The sequence below is a fragment of the Columba livia genome, chromosome 7 (assembly GCF_036013475.1).
Source record: "Columba livia isolate bColLiv1 breed racing homer chromosome 7, bColLiv1.pat.W.v2, whole genome shotgun sequence".
Classification (NCBI taxonomy): domain Eukaryota; kingdom Metazoa; phylum Chordata; class Aves; order Columbiformes; family Columbidae; genus Columba; species Columba livia.
Window position 1 is genome coordinate 35260453 of NC_088608.1, and position 21989 is coordinate 35282441.

Genomic DNA, 21989 nt, shown 5'->3' on the forward strand with positions numbered 1-21989 from the left:
GCATTTTCAAGCAGTGTTTTTTTAAGCAGCCTTTTCTTGCTCACCTCCTGAATTCCCAGACGATGCTTAATGCTGTTGCTCTAACAAATCTTTCTGTTATTTGGGAGCTGGACATAACCTGAGAGCGGATTACACTGATTGCACTGCAAAGCTGGAAGGGGTCTCAGACCACTTAAACAGCGAGTGTGTGAATCCGTGTTGCGAGTTTCTTTTTAAAGGGTGTTTTCCCCAACTCTTTAAATAGTAACTCCTGAAAACTATGGATATGCAACTCTATGTACATAGGTAAAGCAATGCCTAGCCAGACTAAAAGTCTCTGCCTTCATCTCTGTTTTGTACCTGGGTCACCCTAGAGCATGGTAGGGCAGAAGCCAACAGAAACCAAACCAAGGCTAAATGCAAAGGAAATACCAGCTTCTTGCTTTTGCCTTGTATTCTTCTGTTCTTCCTTTGTCTTCCTACAGTGCAGCAGATCTGCCAGGTATCTCCCAGGTGTTTTGGAGGAAGTTTGGTGTTGGCTCAGGAGCAGGCAGGGTGTTTATCAGCTCATCCTACTCAACGAGAGCAAACACGGGCAGCTGTGGGTGAGATCCCCAGCCGCAGGAACCAGCATCTCCTCGTCTGCATCCGCAAGGGCTGGAAAGCCACATGTGTTTAAAATGCATGCATGCATCTAAAATGAGGTTTGGTAACTGAGCCTATTCAACAAAGGGGTTAAAGAAAAGGTTTTCCAAAAGAGGGTGGTAGGACGCCTACTCGTCTAGCTGTTAGCAGAGACTACAGTGAGGTTTATAGAATTGGGTTGATCTACAAAGATTCAATGATCACAGTATTGTCTCAATGAAGTTATTCTGTACTGTAACACACATCACTCAACTCTTCTCTTTTTTGAAAACTAAACCACTGAAAAGAAGGGAACTGTTCCAAGTTCTTTCCTGTGTTTGGGGACACTCAGATGAAGACACACACACACACACACACAAAGAAAAGCTTGGCAGTTTAAGCTTAAAATACGAAACTACATTGGCCATTACAAGTTAAATTAAGTGGTGCTGGAAGCAATACTCTTTAAGACATGAGAACAATCATTTTAAAGGTCAGCACTAAAGCATAACCGACGCGCTTTTCTTGGCAGAACAAACATATGATTTGAGGTTCAGATAATTATATTGCTCTGCACAGGAGAGAATAAATGCCTTCATCAGAAATGAAAAATACTTTAATGCAGAACATCAGAATAATTTGTGGAACCATTTTTACAGGAGATCAGAGACTGGATAATTGGAGCTATGCAAATTAATGGCCTAACCTGAGAAGTCTTATTCAAGTGTGTAGAACAGTGCATGCAGAACTGTATTCATTGAAGTCAAGGGGCTACTTGTGCTAGCAAGGGCAAGTTCAAGGACTAGCTTTCTTTCATGTGCTAGTAGAAAGGAAAATTAAATGTCATGCTTTGGGACATAAAACTGACTGCCTGAAAAAGTCAGGAAGGGCACTGTTTTCATTTTCATGTGGAGTAATGCACATCATGTTTGAGAGGTGTATTATGTTGTTCTTTCCCTCTACCTTTGAAGTTTCAGGTACCGGTCACTGAGAGAGACAGGAAAATAAATTACACACGAAACCCAGAATTTCCAGCTGTTTGGTCCTAACTCGGTCCAGAGAGAGCATTAGCATTTTCTATATAATATTCCAAACGTGAAAGTGATGAACAATTCCTTGTCTATAGTGATCATGGTTGGCTCCATTAGGTCTGTTGAACAAGGTTTGTTTCTTCCAGCCCTCTCACAAAATGAACACGACAATTCAAATCTTCATTTATCTGAAATGCGAACTGCATGATCGTGCTAGAATCGGTCTCCAAAGCAGTTGCTTACCAAACAGATGGCTTTTTCCTAGTGAAAAAGAAACCCAACACACTCCAGCACTGCTTGCTTTGAAAAATACCCAAGACTTTAATTTCCTGCCTTTCAAAGAACAGTTCAATCCTAGTGATTAAGCTTTAGTATCCACCTCCAAAAACACAATCTCCGACACACCGTGGACAACTTCAAGAAAACATTAGCAATCTAACTCGCACACACGTGCTCAACAGCTGAAATCCCTGCCTTTCCTGCTTGCATGCCCATAGAGTAGTAGGCTTTTTCCCCTGCCACTGTTAAACAGACAATGACAGTCAATTAAACTAGTCCTTCACCTTCTGTGCAAGGTGAAAGACTAGTTGAAGGACTAGTGTAATGGTCTCACCTTTAATGCTTTGCCCCTTATTAGTGCCAGTAGATGCCCAACAACACTTTCTCCCTTGACAGTATTCTATTTTGTTTTTCCTCCTCCATTCACCTAGCATAAATGTAGAGAACTGAACGAGACAGGTGGCCATGGACAAATCAAGGCCTTGGAGTCTTAACATGGAAAAATGTTGCGGAAAGGATATTTAACAGGTGAAATACATTAGGCATTCTTCATATCATTGCACTGGATTGTGCACTGCCATATAAAAGCAATGTGATATTCTGCCTCTTATTTAAAGCCACATTTTTTTTTTTTAAACCCTGCCTTCAAGGAAAATAAATCATAACATCGCAAAAGTGTATTTTCAGTGCAGCACCGTTCTCAAAATCTGCATTCTCACCATCCCCTGTAATTTTAAATGAAATTAAGAGGCACATATCTGAATTAAACGTATATCCTCTGGTAGGAAATGTTATTGCATGTTCAATGTCTTGCTTATGATTGACAAGGCAACTTAAGTACCAGAGGAGAAGGGAAGAAAGAGAAGGAATGAATAATCTCTCAAAGTAGGGCCAGGCTTCCTTGTTTTTAAAGCACCAAGGTTTGGGTCTAAGCGTATTAGATGCTCAAGTTTCATCTGCTTTGACCGTGAGCCAGGGGACTACCCTTCTTTGCATCCTTGGCAAAAGCCAAAATCTAGAGTAATCTTGCTATAACTGCTTTCATTAGAAATGCAGTTTTGCTGAAATTAAAGGTTTCAATATTAACAACAAATAGAGACTTAAAGGGTTGATCTGCAAAAATGAGGTAACTGCTTGGGCTTCTACAGAGCTGATCACACATGCTTCCCACCTTGCAGCTGAAGAACAAGTCATATTTAACATATCCCTATTCTTATATTATCAGTGTCTGAAAATAAACCCGATTCACAGTGCTGAGTTTAATGATGCAAAAAGTGTGGGTTACATAAGAATAAATGGATAAGTGAAGGAGAAACAAAATCATGAGCTGCTCTTATTTGGGCGTTCTGGATTTCTTTCCCCTTTTCCCAAGGCACACATCACATTGCAAAATGTTCATTCACAAAATAGAGCTTGACATTTGGGGAAGAAGGCGGACTTCAAAATAATTCCGCCTAATTACCCAAAATAGAACTTGAAAAGTTGCACATAAATTAACTTCCACTTGTTACTAAGGCTACTGAGTATAGACAGAAAAGATCTTGGTGGCAAAAAAAAGTTGGTTTTCAGGATTCAGGAGGAAAAACTACTTTTTGCCTTTAATCTTTGTGGGGAGGTTAACATCTTTTTTGCACTTCTGGTTTTCACTAGACAAATCAGAACTGCACTCATAATTTTCGTTTGAGATGAAGACTGAACAAGTAAGAAACACTCTTCAGTCTGTTTGTCTGTTGAGGACAACTTGAAATAACCAATTTAACTCATTTTTCCTAACCGAGGGGCACAGCCTCCTGGGCAGAGATGGTGTTACAGAAGGAGGGGGAGGCAGGTGGCCCAGAGAGGACAACTTAATGGCATGAGATTGTGCAGGGACTGGAGAAGGTGCAGAAAATACAGACACTGTATTTGGCACGCTGTCCTTTTTCAATAACATTGCCTCTCCCTGCATCTAAATCAGCTTTGTCACAGCATTTGACTCATCTATTTTTTTTTTCTTTTTTTGGAGATACATAATTAAAGTACTGTGCTATGCTTCTATTGATTCTTCCAGGTTATTTTCTGTCTGGACTGTAGGTTGTCTGTCCCTCTGTGGAAGGGACAAGCAGGACAACAGGCTGCAAGACGACTGAATCTCATCCTTGATAAAGACAGAAAGTTACGGAGTCCACAAACACAGCTCCCAAACAGGTGGCTTTGCAGGGACAGGGCAGAAAAGCACAAAATAAGACAAAACAGTAACAACAGCTCCACGGCTTCAGCCTCCAGCGCCCCAAAACCTCACCTGTTGTGAACCTTGGCTTAGTGGGTGGCTCCTGTACGGACATCGGGAAGGTGGCCGAGGCGGGCGAGGACTGTGCGCGGGACAGGGGCCGATGTCCTCCGAAAGAGACGGGCATGCCGGCTGCCTCCAGCGACGCCTGGTAGTTTCTCAGCTGGTGGATACGCTGCTGCTCCAACAGAAGGGCTTGCTGCAGGGAAGAGAAGCAGGTAGTTGCTAAAAGTGCGTGTGGTGACTTCATAAGAGGGGTATGTTTTGAGTTTTGGAAGTTTGCAGGCTTGAATTCTTTTCCCTGATAAATAAGAGCGCACACACGTGCAGCAAATGAAGATGTGCACGTTTCTAGAGCAAAGTCAGGCAAGTGCGGTGTGTTCAAACCACAGCCCTGAAGCTGGTGCAGGCTGGCAGGGTCATTAGCAGAAGGTCCTCGCCTTGGGTCTGGCCACATCAGCCTCCCCCTGTGCCTCTTCACCACTGCAATGGTGTATTTAACAGTGTGATGGACCAGATGAGGGAACAAGTCCAGCTCAACCAGACCCCAGGCATGAGAAAGAGTTTTCAGCCACATCGGCTCTCTGTGCAGCCATACAATTGGTCAGAAGGAATGGCTGTTCCACCTTGCCACACTGCAACCACAGCCTAACGACCTTCCCATTTACTCTACTTATTCCTTCTCTTCTTTGAGGCAAAATAATTGCAGAGGACGTAATATTTTTAAGACTCCTCAGATGTGTCCATGCATCCAGGACTAGGGTGAGTGGGCCTGTAGTTTCAGAGGAACAGTATCACCCTGGTCCATCACTTTGCAGCACGCTACATTTAATTATTTATTTACTTAGGCAATAAGGCTCAGATGTGACTGTATAAAATCAAATAAGACTTTGTACAAGCACAGTTGGCAACGGCGTTGATCTTTCAAGGCAGCGCTGTTATGAAGATAACACCGCTGAATAAGGAAATGAAAATGTTGCCTCTGAGCAACAACAGCCAGCGACATTCACAGGGAACGTGCGAGTCAGCTCCGCAGGGCTGGGGAGACAGCAGCAAGATGCAAATGACTCCGGGGAGCAACCAATTTGCACCTGATTCACAGACACGGCAACTGCAAACCTGGCACGAGCCCGCTTTCCCTAGCCAAGGGCTGTGGATTTACTCAGAGCTACACCCTGGCATGGCTACAGCAATCTGCTCTTGGCTGCAGATCCCGTGCGAGGATTACGCACGGCTGTAGGTACCGTCAGATCCTGAGTGTTAAGGATGAGCTGAGCGCTGATGCCTTAGGAGAACTGCAACCTTCTCACCTTCGCTAGTGTTACCACAACAGGCAGCTTCTGGGAGACTGCCACGTAATTGGGAAGATTATGCTACGCTACATTGTTCTTGGATTTATTACTTGCAATCCACAAGCCTCTGATGTTTACCCTCAAAAGTGAGCACAGCTGCAACCTCTGGGATCTCCAGTTCTGAAGAAGGAACCCCCTCCAGTGAATCTCATCCTTTGTTCCCTTATCCAGCCCTTCTCTGGGGCAGTCAATTTGTTCTAAAACATAAAATCCAGTATTTAGCCCTTAAAACTGCTAAAACACACTTTGTCCTCTCAAAGAAACAAACAGAAAGTAGTTCAGTGGCTGCAAACACATGGATCGCATTTTGTGCAGGCGATCCAAATTCTCCTCCCTGAGACTTCTGAGTTGAATCATTGAATGTCCTGAGTTGGAAGGACCCACAAGAATCGAGTCCAACTCTTGCCCCTGCACAGGACAACCCCACAGTTCACACCATGTGTCTGAGGACGTTGTCCAGTCTCTTCTTGAACACTGTCAGGCTTGGGGCCGTGACACCTCCCTGGGGAGCCTGTTCCAGTGTCCAGCACCCACGGTGACTCCTGGGAAAGACAGCACTGATCTTACCTGCAGGTTTCTTTACGTAGCAAATCCTCAAGACGTGGTTCTCCCTAGTTTCTTCCCCTTGGAGTAGTATAAGGTGACTACCAAGAATCAAACGATTTTCTACAAAGAACTAAGCCCCCAAATTGGTATTTTGCAAGCTCACCTGACGGAAGAGCAGCTCCTGCTCAGCCTGCCTCTGCCCAGCCTCCAGCTCCTGCTGCGGCTCCGCTTCCTCCTCATCGCTCTCGATGGGTTCTTGCTTCACTTGCACCACGTTGGCCAACCCTGGAGCCTCCTTTTGGCTTGCGACTCTGTCGCTGTATGGCTCCTCCAAAAGGGCTTGGTGTTCCCGTAACTCTTCTTCTGTCTCCTCAGGGTGGCTTTCATGCTGGCGAGCTGGTTCGTTGGGTTTTGATATAATCTGAAAACAACGCAGAGGTTAACCGATAAATAAAATGTAACTCATCACAAGTAAAGTTCACTCTGTTCTCCCCAAAGAACCAGCTTCATGAGAAGTGCAATTGTGAATTATAGCTTTTATCTTATAAACTAGGTCCAAAACAACCACTCAAGGGAAAGGTCAAGTCGACCTTAGCATTAAGCACCATGAAATCCTGTGTCCTAAGTAATGACGGACTCTTCATTTTGCACTTGATTTTCCTTCTGAAGAAGTAAGAGCCTCTTGTGCCTACACATCTACGGATGTTCTTCCATTCACAAACCCGCAGAGGAGAAACACAACAACCATCAATACATTTGGCAATTAAATGCTGAAAAAAAAGAGAGACACAAGCCCTCTAAGAGGGTTTCTTCCACTTTGCTTACCCAGCTTGTTCTTGAATCACCCTCTCAATTGTACCTGTAAAGTGAGAACCTTTGAAAAAGATTTCTCCTAAACTTGCACTCTTATGAAGTTACTTAAGAGGACACTGAGGACACTCAACTTACAGCACCTATACAGAAGCAAACTGCAAGAAGAGCATCCTTCTGATGAGACCATCCTAACTAGAGATAGTGAACTTCTCTGAAAGCAGCTGCTGAAACGAAGGGAACAATATAAATTTCACTGTAATTCACACAGGCTCAGACTTTTTGAAAGTTCATTGGCAAGATAAAATTCACAGCTCTCCATCTCAGACTGCTTATGATTTTTATTTGGAACAAAAAAAAATGTAAACTGTTTTCAAATTCAGCTTAGGTAAATATATCTATTTCCTTTCCTTAAAGGAGCTCAGGCTGTACCCGTTTCATAAGCTTATAAAGAAACCGCTGAACTTTGAAAGTTGTCAGAGCAGAGCTTTAATAAGGATTAGGTCATTGGTATGAAAAGCAATATTGATTTTAAATCTAATAAAGCTAAATCAAAACACGGTTATTGAACACATGCAGAAGGAGCGACTACCGACTACTTGTAAGTAACTTGCCCTTTGAAGAACAGTGGCTCCAACCTGAAATTAAGCCTTTTTCCCTAAATGTAGGAAGAGAGGCTCTGCCATGTAACTTAAGCAAACCTATACAAAGCAGATTTAGGCAAAGATAATACAGAGGATTAATTGCCTGCAAGTATCAGAGCAGGGACAGCAAGAGGTTGCTCATAACTACAGCAGAAGATCTCAAATAACTCAGGCTCAAAGCTTTTAAAAATGGAGCGCTGCAAGGACCAGGACACAAGGCCAAAGCTTTCCAGGACTTTGTGGATTACTAAACAGGGAACAAGAAGTTCCTTTGCCAATGGGCTGGCCAAGCTCGTAGTCAGAGCTTTAAACTAGAAACAACAGGAAAGGGAGTGTCCATCCTTTGAGATTTTCACACTCAACTGCATAGGGTCTGGGGCAACCCGCTCTACCTGCCCATGCTTGAGCAGGGATATTGGACTAAATGATCTCATGAGGTTCCTGCTAACCTAAAAGATTCAGTTATCAAGACTTCTCAAGGATTTTTGTGAGGTTCCTCCCCACCCTCCGCAATCTTCTCAGTTTCATTACGTGTAATACACATTGGATAACTAAATCACGTTAAGCTAAAGGTAGCTCTTCCATCAATTTTCTTTAAGCTCTCTTAGGCTTGATTAATATAATCTGTTTTAAAGATAATTAAATCATCATAAACCATCTTCTGCTACTTTTTCTCTTCCCTGCTTAAATCGAAGGCCTCAAGCTTTGAACTTAATACCTTTTGAACTTATGAACCACACAAGGTAATTGCTGGGAAAATAACTTACAATGTCACTGTCAAATCTAATGGAAATGAGAAGCAGTGTAATTCCCTAGAAGTTTTAAATTATTCAAACTCCATAAAAATGTAAGAATTAAATGAAAAACACATGTGTAAAATGCTACAATGAAGGTTGAAAGATCAAGCGGTCAATGACAAGGACATTTCAAACATTCAGTTTGCTCTCCTAATATAATGTGAATCTCTTGGTATGTCATTTGTTCTAGCTGCTGCAACCCTATTCTTCCTAAAGGACAATTTTGCAAAGAAAGCACTCTGTTATGAACATATTCCATATAATACACGAGTATGTGCATCCCAGGCCCACTGAAATTCCTTATAATTCTTTACTTTTTTTTCAATTTTATGAACATGTGCTCATGTAATTTAAGAAAGTCTAAGGTAATTGAAGTGCAAGGGAATAAATAAAAAGTTAAGATAGCACTGAAAAGTCCTACAAATATATCTGAAATAGTAAACAATTAAACAATCCACCACAAATAACTTGTCCTTCCCTTAATTAGCTCTCTTGCATCCTTTGCAAGGAGGTTACTCCTTTATTTTCAAATAGAAAATATAGCCTCTGGCTATCATGTATTGCCACCGTAAAACATTGTTAAAGATGCTGCCTCTCCAACCTCGGACAGCCAACTATTTCAGTATGGAAGAAACTATAGATCTCTAGTCACAAGCACTTTTAAAAGACTTGATATAGCTGGAGAGATTTCTTATCTACATCTTTGAAATACAAAGAACAGAAAGAAAAAATAATCATAGCAACATCAGGTCACAATACAGGGGGAAAAAGAGAATTAATCATTTTTTTTGTGGAATGCCTCATAAGAAATAGAGGCTGCATTTCTTTGCTAATAAAATTTCATGCCAGGTGAACTCTGGTACGTCTACCAGATATGACATAACTACTGCTCCATGATACCTTTGAAGACACAGCTAAACCAGCTAGAAACATCTGCTTACTCATCGCAGACTCATTAAGAGTGCCCAGTAGAAAAATGCTTGAGAAGCTCCTAGAATAACTATCACTCAGCCCAAAACCATCCTGAGATAGCCAAAAAAAGTGTCGGTCTTGAGTCAGTGATGTGGCTGGGAAGAGAGAGGTGACAGTGTGCAGTAGGTACATTGGTTGGGATGCTCAGGAGACAGAAAAACACCAGCAGAGAGGTGTAAGGCAAGAGAGAATCCGCAGGGGAGCGGACATGTGGACGAGCGCTTGGAGAATAAAACATATTGCTGTGAATTTGCATTAATTACTCGGAAATGATAGCACAAGCCTTCTCTTCCGGCTATCGATACGACTCTTCCCACGTGAGGTATCCCTTGGATTCTAATTTTTAACTTTTGTAGACTGGACCCAACTGTGATGAATCAAAGAAGAGGGACCACCTGGAGGGGAAAAGGAGGGGGAGCAAGAAGAGATCACCCTGGCACCAGCAGAACTGTTTCCTTTCCACTGTCTCACATATAATTGGAGTTATGGGCCTGACTTTATCAGGCGCACATCTACATATCACCAGACCTGCAGCAACAGATGCCCCGCAGAACAATGGCTCCTGCCAAAACCATCAAACGGCATCTACACAGTAAAAGGTGCCACAATGCACAAGGACGCGAATGCCAAGTGTCTCACACCCTGCTGAACAGCATTTCACATCCGGCCAACTGAGACACTCAAGGTTTTCCTGAGATCTTTTTCAATACTTGTTACATCCAATACTTCAATACTTGTTATGTCTGGGTGTCTCTAAAACAGACTTCCCTTAAACAGTTCAAAGGGTTAACAGCCTTACCCGAATGCTGTGCAATACAACCTAACACACTGTATTTTTCTAATATTACAAATTAAACTTTCAATAGGAAAAGCTACTCCAGGAGTCATTTGAGGCTAAACAGTTAACGTGTTCCAGAAAATAAAAAAATAAAAATCAGGAAATAGCAAGGTTAAACTCTAGGTGTTAATAAAAATGTATCCACCCAATGCTGCTGTACCAGACAAGTTGAGGCACTGTAGTCTGGTATATATACGTTGCCATATATATGCCACAGCAGGAGAAACACCTCACTTTCCAGAGTGTGCTAAAAATGGAGTTTACTCAGAAGAACCATAATTAGACCACAGAATCTGAGTGTTAATCTGCTTAACAGTACAATTCAGGAATAAAATTGCGATTATCTGTTCTAGTACGGCTTTGTGAATTATACATCCAGGGGACTGAAGCCAAAACACTCATCTTCACTATGGAAAGGTAAAAAGTTGAGCTTTCTGGCACAGAATTTACAGCAATCTCACTTGCATATTTCTCTTTACAAAGAGAATTGCTGCTTCAAGATGTATCATGCTGAAAAGCTATCACCTATAACTCAAAATACTTGGAGTCGGCTCAGAGAAACGCGCTCTGACTTTACCTGTTTGTTGTCACCACAAGAATACCTCCCCAAACGCCACAGGGCATATCACAGCTCCTCTCATACACAAAAGACTAAAGTTTGCATCTTAAAAGAGACTGAAGTCTGCAGAGAAACCAATTGCTGAAGATGAAACTATGTCGGGATTGCTGCATATATTTATCATATGGCAAAAAAATCCCCTTCACCCAGCAGAGCTCCTCTGAAAAACAACTCCTGGTCCGTTCTCCTGTTCACCTGTGTTAATGTATAGCTTGTATTTTCAGGACTGTTTAGTATTTACTCTTCTAGGGTACATACCTCATTCAGATCAAAGGTTGCACAGAGCTCAATTAATGAGAAGTGATCTGGTATCTTATCCAGAATCTTACCTGATGTCTCAAACCCTGGTTCTCAAGACTAAGAGCTGGTGATTTCTACACGGGGTTTTGCAGTGTGATCACTAGAGCATGAGTGCTCTACAAACATTAGTACGTCTGTGTTCACAATGACTCAACAGCAGGCAGGGAGCGGCTCAATGCCATCAAACACACAGCCGAGACAGAGATCAGGAAACGCCACTGGATGGGGGTTTCAATATGATACGTCTGATTTTAAGATGATGTGTTTTAGACACGCGAGCAACACCTCTGCAGTTTGCAGCCCCATTTCCCAGTCCTGCAAAAGGCCCGGAGAAGCGGAGCGTACTGCTGCTGTCCCATCCACCCCGTGGGACACAACAGACAGGAGAAAGACAATTCCTTGCCATGGCATCAAGCTGTCTTAGCCCTAAGGTCCCTTCTTTCCCTCTCCCACCCACTCCTTACGTGCCTTCTGATTTCTGCAGCAAATGAGGCAGCACGCCACCGGAGAGCAGCCTCGCTCTTACCCTTCTCTGTACTACACTGAGACTTCTTGGAAAAGAGGTACCACTTGATTGTCAAAAACTGGATCAAAAAGATGCGAAAGAAAAGAAAAAGTGAGCAAGAGTTGCATGGGTAACTTGACATGTCCCATGTCCTAGATTAAGTGCTCAGTGATAATGCACTTTGATAATGCACTTTTTTTCCATGCATGTCTCTTCTGTCCCCAGTTTTGGGGGGTCTGAATGCAAATGTCACCACGAGGTGATAACAAGAACACCGGATAAGCAGGGCTGGGACCCTCATTTCCAGCTGCCTCTGGGGCAGGATGAACCATGCGCTTTGCTACACTCAAGCAATTCCCAATTTGCTGCAGACAGCGGCAGACCACAGACTTCAGAGCCTGTGCTGGAAGGGATCACACCCTGAGGAACACATTCCCCTCCAGTCACCCCAAGGAGCCCTGTCCCTCCTTTGGACCTGTCCCACCCAACCCATCCCTCTGCTCTCTCCTTCCCTATCCAGACACCCTCCCTGTCCTCGCTTGTCCAAATCCAAGTTACTGCCCCAAAGCCCTGGGCACCACAGCTTAAATCCCCCCAGATTATTATTATTCTTATTTTTAATGAGGAGCAAAACAACTTTTTTTTCCCAAGTTGCCTTCTTGGAAACAGCAAGACATGTTTTGGCTGTAATCTTCTCAAAAATTTGATCTGATGTAGACACCTAACAGGGAAAGTTTAAGGCCAAAATCTTACAGTTTGGGAAAACCACAAGCAATTGAAAACAGCCTCCTATTGTTTACAGGAAATCCATAATAATTAAGTAATAGTTTAATGCTAATAATTAAAAGGCAGCAATCCATTACATTATTTTTAGTTGTGTCCTTACTCTCCTACACACAAGGGTCTTAAAATATCTATGCGTCTGGGAAAAGTCTTTTTCCATGTCAGCACTTGGATGCTATCCCATGGGATAAATTTGCCACACGCATACAGCGCCTAGTACCGAAACCATTTTAACTCATTACTTATATAAATCAAACACAGGGAAATCAGTTTAATTATACTTCCCCCCCCCCCAACTCCCCGCTTGCTTCTGCTATGGATGCGATAGATCACAGCCCGAACAAAGCTGAGATTCAGAGCGCTGCGGGAGGACTCGCTCACAGACGCTCTCCAGCTCCTGGGAGGTCCGAGCGAAAGTCTGAATGAGTTCAGTGGGTACGTCACGGCGAGGTCTTTGGATGCTCACAAGCGCTGGCAACGGGAAAGCCTGAAAAAACCTCAAACAAACAAACCGCCGAGCTGACGTTTATTTCTGAACAAAGGAACCCTACCTAGCGCCCCATGCCCCGGTGATCTTGGTCACGAAGAGTGTTTGGAGCAGGGGGTGAGGGACATTTCCATGGCAGCAGCAGCAGGTCCCCACCACCCCGGTGTGCGGGGCTGAATGAGGTCCAGGGCTGGCACGGGTGCTGCGTGGTGGCAGCAATCCAGAAGTACATGATTGACGTCAGTAACTTGTGTAATCATCCTGCCTTAGCTCGGGTCTATAAACAAAGTTTTAGGGGGGTTGTGTGGTCGGGTTTTTTTTTTTTCTTTTTTAAATCCAGCTTTCGGTAGTTGTATTTTCTCATAGGACTGGAACGGTGAAAATATTTGGAGAAATCTCCACCATAAATTAAACTGAAAGGTCTGCCTGCCACCAAACTTGAAGCCTGCTGCTGGATTTGCCTGGTTCTTAAACAAAGCCACCACTGGAACTCCTTGAAAAAATCTTTAGAAAGCTTCAAAACAGTACAAATCTGAGTCAGAAAAATATCACACTGATTACAATCGATTTTCCCCCTCCCCAACAACCGTTTAATGTTGCAAGTCCAGCAACAGACTGTGCCTTTGGAAATCCTGATAAAAAACCTCAGATGGGGTAAAACATCACAGCTCCATCCAAACCACTTGTGATCAGACCTGTTGCATTTAAAAGGCAATTTTTACCTTCCCATAGGCTAAAAGATCAGGATAGATTTTTGACTATTTTAATGTATACTCAATGCAATCATCTCAAAGCAGCTTTGTTTCAGCTTCTTTGTAATATTGGGATGCCCTGACAGATGATTTTGGCTACACAGCAATGGCAAAATCTGTGCGCTGATGAATGGTGCCTTGCAACGTTCACCTGATGTTCTCCAAGAGATTTACAGAAAGCGAGATAATAAACATAGAGCTTGCTTTCCTCAAAGCAATTTTCAAATCACATCTAATTAATCTTCAAAACAACCTCTGCAGGACGCACAGCAATACCTTCCTCATTTCCAGAAGAAATGGATAAGGACACTGCAATGCTTCACATTGGGTCATGGTTTAGAGAATCTGGACTGGAGATGGGAACAGCTTTTCTCTTTCCAAAGGTAATTCCAGTGAAAAATGCTTCAGTAAACGCAAATATCTCCACTTTCAATTATTTTCTGGTGTTGTCATGCCTTAAATCCCTTACCTTTTTTTTTTCCCCTCAAATCTGTATTACTGCTCCTTCTCCCTTTCAAAATGACTATACACAGAGTAGATATTTTCCCCATATTCCTTGACAGCATTTTATATTTTCTGCTAACAAAACTGACAAAAGATTCTGATGCGGATGAACGGCAGCAAACGACAACTTTAAAAAGTATTACTGGAAAGCCAGAAATTCGAACTGTATTGTCTTGCCACTGTCTGCAACAGAAGTACTGATCCTCACCTTGGTGATGTATTTCTCAAAATAATGAAAAAGAGGTTCAAGGATGAAGGCCAGTTGGTTATGGAGGCAGAGACCACATACATTACTGCCCAAAAAACTCTGAAATAGTGCTGGCTAAGGTCGGGATTGGTGCTGTACATGGAAGGACTTTAAAAACATCGTGCCTACCTTGTTGATGTGCAGTTGCTGTTGCTGGAATTGCTGTTTGTGTTTCTCCAAGAACTGCTGGTGCTGCTGCTGGATCACTAACTGCTGGAGGGCCTGGGCGTTCTGGGGAAGGGGAGCAGACTGCGTGCGCCCCAGCGGGCGATGCTGACGGAGTTTGTGTATTGAAGGGGAGACCCGTTCTCCACCAACCAGAGACTGTGCATGGAGGGGCAGTCCTGAAAGATACCAGTCTGAAGATAATATGGAGGAAAAAAAACAGCAGAGAAGAAAAAAAGGAAGAAAAAAAGGAAGGGAGAAAATGTCTGTTGAGTAATGCTGATGGTGACAATGATATATAACGTTAAAACCAGCCACCTCGCCATTTACAGCTGAAGCATCCTTAAAAGAGAACAGATAACAATTAATTACCATTGGATGGAGTAATACTTTGCTTTCTTTTGAATTACTTACCTGTTTAGTCAAGAGAGCCTAGGGAAATGTTTCCTTTCTTAAAATCAGCAATACCTTATGGACCTTCCCATTACTTGGTGGGTGACATAAATTAAGATCACAGCAGTAGTGTGGAGAAGTTAATGTCTTACAGCTTGCCTTGGTAATGGGAGTAATCCCACATTCATTTCTAGGAAAGTACCAACCCAAGTTTCCACCCCGCAGCGTTCAGCAATTACACCTTACAGGGGGCTCACGGGATGGGCTGAAGGATGATGGACGCTGATGAAGCTGCTTTCCACTCTACATCATGTAGGGAGGCACATCTGCCCTTGGTTGTGCTACACCTTGTCCCACAGAAATGACTAAGGATGAAAATTTCCATGTGATAAACCCCTGACTACGTTTGTGTTGGAAAAAGGCACTCCCTTGAAGCATTTCAGGAACATGGGAGCCATCAGTCTTCATTATTTCTATAGAAAGAAAGGTACGAGGCCATGATGACAAATACCTAGAATTGTTTCCATCACTGTCCTGTGTATACATGCTAGTAATGTAATGAAAACATAGGGTTATTTTGGGATAACTTGTGTTACTCACATGCCCTTGGCAATTTAGGTGTCTCTGATGACTACCATGTGAAATACCCGTCTGAGCTCTGGTAAGGGCATGTCTTTAGGAAGGGCCTGTCTTTTAGCTGTTCTTGGGGTAAGCCAGTTCTTGCTCTGCTCTCTGAAAACACACCTACACATACTTCATAGACAGCTGGGACATGCAGACATGCTCAACACAAACCTAAACCCAAGAGTTAAAAGCCGAAGATACGCCTTTACTTTTGCTCGTTACACCTTGGGACAGAAAGGCATCACTGGTGTCTCCCTTATATAGATACAGCTGCACACACTTTTAGGAAAAAAGCACTCTTTTGTTTTACCTCATTGTATAAAAAAACCTACAGACTGTGCAAGTGGTCAGTAACACTCAGAAATACTGCGCAGTTCAAGGGTCAGAGAAGTCCTATCTTCTCTTTCTTCAGTCTTTGGTTGAGAAGAGGGAGAAACTGCCCAGAAATCTACAGCCAGTTGAATACAGCAGTTTAGAAACACCTTGACATTTCGGTCCCAAGACTTTACCTCTTTTTTCCCAGTGATTCACAGAACTGCCCTAAGGGGAAGAATCTGACTAATTTAAAAGCTTTCCTCCTTGTGGAAAAATTGTCTGAGTTTCTCCCACCCTTTGCTTTTCTGTAAATAAAAATGTAAAAGGGTATCTTTCTTTATAAATGTCTCTGTGTGTATATACATATATATATACACACATGCACACATGTCTCTGCATGTATGAATATATGAATAATTTGGAAATATGTGGTCCATCTCTGTTATGGCACAAGCTCCTCTTCCCAAAAGTTCGAATTAAACAGCAGAGGAAGAGATCCTACACAGTTGGCACAGGACACCCTGGAACATTATCTTCCTCCAAGTGAATCACCAAGGTCCCCCTGTGAGAAAGCTTTCCAGGGAAATGTCTTGTTCCTACTCAGAACATATGTGTCAACGTGAAGGATGTTACCCAGAGTAACCTGTCACAACAGGATCGGCACACCTAAGGAATTCTGCTCTAGTTTCATCAAACCTCCACACCTACCTTCCTGCACAGAAAGAGCACGCCACCGTGCCAGATCATTTTACAGCCATCAGGAGACTATCTCCAGAGCTGAAGGCTACCAGCGGAATAAACAAAACTCCACTTTGCTTCCAAGGAAGTTAGAAGTACTAACTGTAGTTTGGCAGCCAGACCACTTAGGGCTTTTGAGACCATGTGTTAGCTTGCTCCCTTTCAGTTGCTGCATCTGGAACGTGTGTTTCTTCTTGTTGCTCTGTTGCATTGTGAGTATTTCTCCTAAGTGTCGGTTTATAACATGTTGTACTCACTCTGCAAACACCACACTAGCAGGTGGACTAGAAGGAATACACTTGGAAGCAAACACGGTACGCTGTACACTGAGGGAAGCTTTGTGAGAGGTCAAATAGGAAACAGAACAGCACTTCTTCCAACGTGTGCTTCAAAGCCATCATGAACAGAGAAGAAAGTTTTGGTGATAGGCTAAGAGGAAAAGTCTTCTCCAATGGCTTTTCATCAACAGACCTTGGGCAAAGGGCAAGCGGTGAAGAGCCACGTCACGACTCCAGGTAACCTTGTCATGCCACAGCAACCGTGGCAGAAGGAGACAACAGAAAATTACAAAAAGGTTCAAGGAACCCACACACACCATTTCATGGATCTGAGAGTGCTGGCTAAACACCGCACTTCTGTGCTTCAGCTTCCCCATATGTACATGCTTATAAGCTTTCCACAACCCCACATATATTCCTGGGATTTGAATGTAAAATCAGACACGAGCCAAACCACTGAGCAGTGCTGTAATGCTTCAGTGATGGACAACTCTCAAGAGTTTCCATTAAAAATGGAATGAAAGAAATAAAAATCAACACGTCTACAACTTATGCAGAACATCTTTTGTCCCAACATTATACGCTGCGGAATAGAAATGCATCCTACTGGGGATTATTGCTTTGAATCAACCCTATTTATAGAAATACGCCTTCCCACAGGTATTTAATTCTGGAAATATGACACATGGAGTGATTCAAAGCAATTAACATACTGCAAATGTAACATATACAAACAAATACAATCTGTTTGTATGCTGTTGATTTTGCCACATTTTTGCCATTTATAATAATGATGCAAAGCAAGTATTTTAATCTGAGATTGTGTAAATGCATGCCTTTCATCTACAGAACAGAAAACTTCCGTGATAAACAGGAAGGGTAATCACAGGACACATTTTTGTCTCCACTTAGATTAAAGTGGTTAGGACTCTATATAGTTTTAAATTGTGACCTACAAACTTACGCTTTACTTACGAAGTAAACACTACTTCTTTTGATTTTGCCAAAATGACAAGGCAGCTCTCCTCTTCCTCTGGACGAGATGGGAAACCTCTGATTTTGAAAATGTTGCCACTATCCAACATATTGACAAACGCATCCTGAAGGTTATATCTTATACCTATAGAATGTACAGAGGATGCAGTATCTCTTTTGTACAAGAGACAGATTTACAAAAAGCCGCAACAGATGCCACTTGCTCTCTTTCCACAGCTGGGACTGCGTTTTGCACATTACCTACAGAGCGCTCACCTGTGACTAAGGGCGTTTGTGCAGTTGGCTGTTCCAGTAAGACCATGTGTTGCAGAAGAGGGTTATGTGCAGTTCCCCCATCTCTTTCCAATGTTGTAGTGCTCAAGTAGGGAGTGAGGTGAGTGCCAGGAAACAAAGAGATCCGCTGCTGTAAGGTTGGGATAGTCAGTCTCTCTGCATCCTGCTGTGCTGATCCTCCCTGCAAACGCACAATTGACAGCAGGGTTGGTTATGAGATAAAGTAGCACGAGCAACTTGGGGTTGGAAGGGACCTCAAAAGCTCATCCAGTCCAATCCACCTGCCAGAGCAGGAACACCCAGATGAGGTTACATAGGAAGGTGTCCAGGTGGGTTTGAATGTCTGCAGAGAAGGAGACTCCACAACCCCTCTGGGCAGCCTGGTCCCTCACCATGAAGAAGTTTCTTCTCATATTTAAGTGGAACCTCTTGTGTTCCAGTTTGAACCCATTACCCCTTGTCCTATCATTGATTGTCACCAAGAAGAGCCTGGCTCCATCCCCATGACACTCACCCTTTATATATGTGTAACCGTTAATGAGGTCACCCCTCAGTCTCCTCTGCTCCAAGCTCCAGAGCCCCAGCTCCCTCAGCCTTTCCTCATAAGGGAGGTGCTCCACTCCCTTCAGCATCTTTGTTGCCCTGTGCTGGACTCTCTCCAGCAGTTCCCTGTCCTTCTTGAACTGAGGAGACCAGAACTGGACACAATATTCAAGGTATGGTCTCACCAGGGCAGAGTAGAGGGGCAGGAGAACCTCTCTTGACCTACTGACCACCGCCCTTCTAATACACCCCAGGTACCATTGGCCTTCTTGGCCACAAGGGCCCAGTGCTGGCTCATGGTCATCCTGCTGTCCACCAGGACCCCCAGGTCCCTTTCCCCTACACTGCTCTCTAATAGGTCATTCCCCAACTTATACTGGAACGTGGGGTTGTTCCTGCCCAGATGACAGATTCTGCACTTTCCCTTGTTATATTTCATTAAATTTTTCCCTGCCCAACTCTCCAGCCTGTCCAGGTCTCTGGATGGCAGCACAGGCTGCATCCCCCATCACTTACGCTGGAAGGGCCAGTTGCAGGTAGTCCTAGCGTGATGTTGGGCAAAGACGGAGACGTGTAGAGCGGAAGCTGCGTTACTGAGCCCTCGCGATTCACAAGTCTGTGAGCCAGGCTGGTCTGCAAACAAAATCAAGGACATTTTCCTGGTGAGAGAGCAGCCACAGATCAAACCAAAGACACAGCACACTTGCTGTGAAGACACACCAGAAATGTACAGAGTGTGTAACTTCGCTGCTGATGTTAGAAATACTGAACGGGCGAGCTAAGCTGTGCTTCAGATCCAGCCTAAATAGGCACAGGCCAGGTGCTTGCCCTGAACGGTGCGGCTGTGTCTGCACAGAGGTGATGAGACCAGGATAACCAACACAAGAACGATCTCGCTCTGCAGCTGACACCAGCATGACTGCCCCACACAGAGACCTTTCACGGTTTATTTGATCTTCCTGGGAGACTAGCGATCGTCCCTGTGTCCCCACCGGTACTCCGCTTCACGCAGCGCCACCGCAAAAACCTTTTGCAAAGAAGATTTAACAGCTTACCTGTCCACCTCGAGTACGTGCCCTTTTAAAGCTAAAACAGATTACTTAAAAAAAAAAATGGCATTACAATTGCTGTTGTTCTCTTCAGCAAATCACAGACAATTTATGCTATTTGCTAGTGTGCTTTAACTTAAATCAGACTTCAAAATTTCATCAAAAAGCCTTAAAGTTGCATTTATGTAGCTATTTCCTCATTTTCAGGGTGAAATGAGAGATTTACTGAATTATCTTATGGCCATTTAAAGCAGGAACACTTAAGTAAAAATACCTTTAATTTCAAAACAAGGTTGAATTGAAATATGTGCTAGAAAACACATTATAAAAAATTGGATTATTTTAAAACGCCTGATTTTCCTGTTACGAAACAGGTGTTCTGATCACCTTGAATTCTCTGCCAGTGATTCTACAACTTAAATAGAGTTCAGTTTTCAAAAAGACATTTTATAGAATTTCTACTGTTTAACTCGGGTGCTATTGTGAAAAAATGGATTATGATTAACTTAATATTACACTATGGAACAACCTATATTGATGTAACAGAGATCTGAAGAATGGCTTTACACATTTTAGACCTAAACTCATAGTCCTGTAAGTCAATGAGATTTTGCAGGTTATTTCCTTGGTTACAGGATAATGAAATGGTTACTGGATAATGAAATCCTACTTTTCTCCCTCAAAGCCTCTAAGGCAAAACTTAAAAAAAGAAGAACTAATAGTGAAAACCAAACATTTTTAATAAACAATCTTCAAAAGCAATCCTATGTCACCGGTACCAGACAGTGGGCTGCCTTTTCTATGGGATTCTTCAATGCGCCACTAACTCTCCAGTCATTTTCCCAGTGTCCAACTTAGTCTAAATTCCTGACGTTCAGCAAAATTTCATCTGCAGAGTGTTTTTTTTCTTACTTCTTTTCTCCTTCTTGTGCTTTCATTAATGTCATTCAAGCTTATTGAAAATATATATTAGAGAACAGTTCTCCCGTAGAAAGAGTAAATCTGCTTTTAAGATCTTGGTTTACAATTTGCTGCCGCAAAGGAGGAAATTTGTAGGGAGCGTTTTGCTGTTGAGCGGTACCTGGTAAGGACACGAGATTGTACGTACCCACACACAACTTCTTCCAAGTAATTTTGAGCACTACTAGCAATTTTGCTTTAATTTAAATTACATAATGTTAGCATGCCACATTGAGAATAAGATAGTTATTGCCAGCAGAGTAATGAAATATTTTACTGTTATCATAAATGGAACAAAACTACATCCATTTTCTCTTTGAACAACCAATACTCTATAGTTGTGCCTCAAATATTCTCCTGGGGATTTTTTTTAAAAACCGAGAAGCAGCAGCTTGACGCTATCAGCATATAGTATTAAGAGCATTATAATCACTTTAAACATATAGATCCCATCTACAGATTGGTACACAAACATTTTTTGAATTGCACAGAAGAGAACAATTTCAGCATGTACAATTTTCGTCTACAGTCAAGTACTTTTTATACTCTTGTATCAACTGCAATGGCAATAAATATCATGTACTTTTCAGAGACGGAAAAACCTTTAGATTTAAAAAAACAGCATTTAAAAATAGATATTGTCTATTTTAAAAAGCAGCAGAGAGCTGCAGTCTTTCCACACTGAAGGCAAGCACTGAAACTTAATGAATTCAGATACCATCTTCGAATGTATCTGAAATGGTTCTAGAGGTGACCTAGCAAACCAAGAAGCAAAGAGACATATTTCTCATTTAAAGTAAAATATGAAGGTAGGATGAAACACAAAGTTCACAACATTATTTGTTCACAAGTGTTTAAATATTTCTAAATATTTAGAAGTGGGAACATGATAAACCCTGGTAAACAGGTATTAAAGAAATCTCCAACGCTTGGGCTACCAGGTAATATGACTTCTAACGAAGATCTTAAAGAAACCAAAACCCTACCTTGAACAGTTATTTTTTACCAAATGAACCTCTACAATCAAATGGATCGGCCAGTACGACACAGCATGATATGCTGGAACAAAGTGCAGAGTTATTTTTCCCCCAAAACCAATGCAAAGGACTAGGACATTTTGCTAAGCCATTGAAGTACGCCTGAGATGCTGGGAGGAGAACAGTTTGTGCAACAGGTTATCAATGTTCTGTTTGCCATCACACAGTGATTTATGTTTCATTCTGCTCTGTGATGGCAATGAGCCAATATACTTAGCACAGTCCTGGGCAGTTTTAAAATTGGAACTGTACAATCACTTGTATGTAGTACTTTTCCTAT

General features: G+C 42.6%; 1 protein-coding gene across 25 annotated transcripts in view; it reads right to left on the minus strand.

Moving 5' to 3' along the window:
• HDAC4 (histone deacetylase 4) overlaps positions 1–21989 on the minus strand; it is a 228949-nt gene that overhangs the window by 46205 nt on the left and 160755 nt on the right. For 14 of the 25 annotated variants that reach the window (XM_065069241.1, XM_065069243.1, XM_065069247.1 and 11 more), the window contains 5 exons: positions 19180–19296; positions 18103–18301; positions 14468–14697; positions 6244–6501; positions 4195–4381 (listed from right to left, as the gene is read on the minus strand). In XM_065069241.1, the coding sequence (XP_064925313.1) occupies positions 4195–4381; positions 6244–6501; positions 14468–14697; positions 18103–18301; positions 19180–19296 (991 nt within the window). The remainder of the gene's footprint in view (positions 1–4194; positions 4382–6243; positions 6502–14467; positions 14698–18102; positions 18302–19179; positions 19297–21989) is intronic. The other 11 variants (XM_065069250.1, XM_065069252.1, XM_065069248.1 and 8 more) reach the window with 1 other exon arrangement.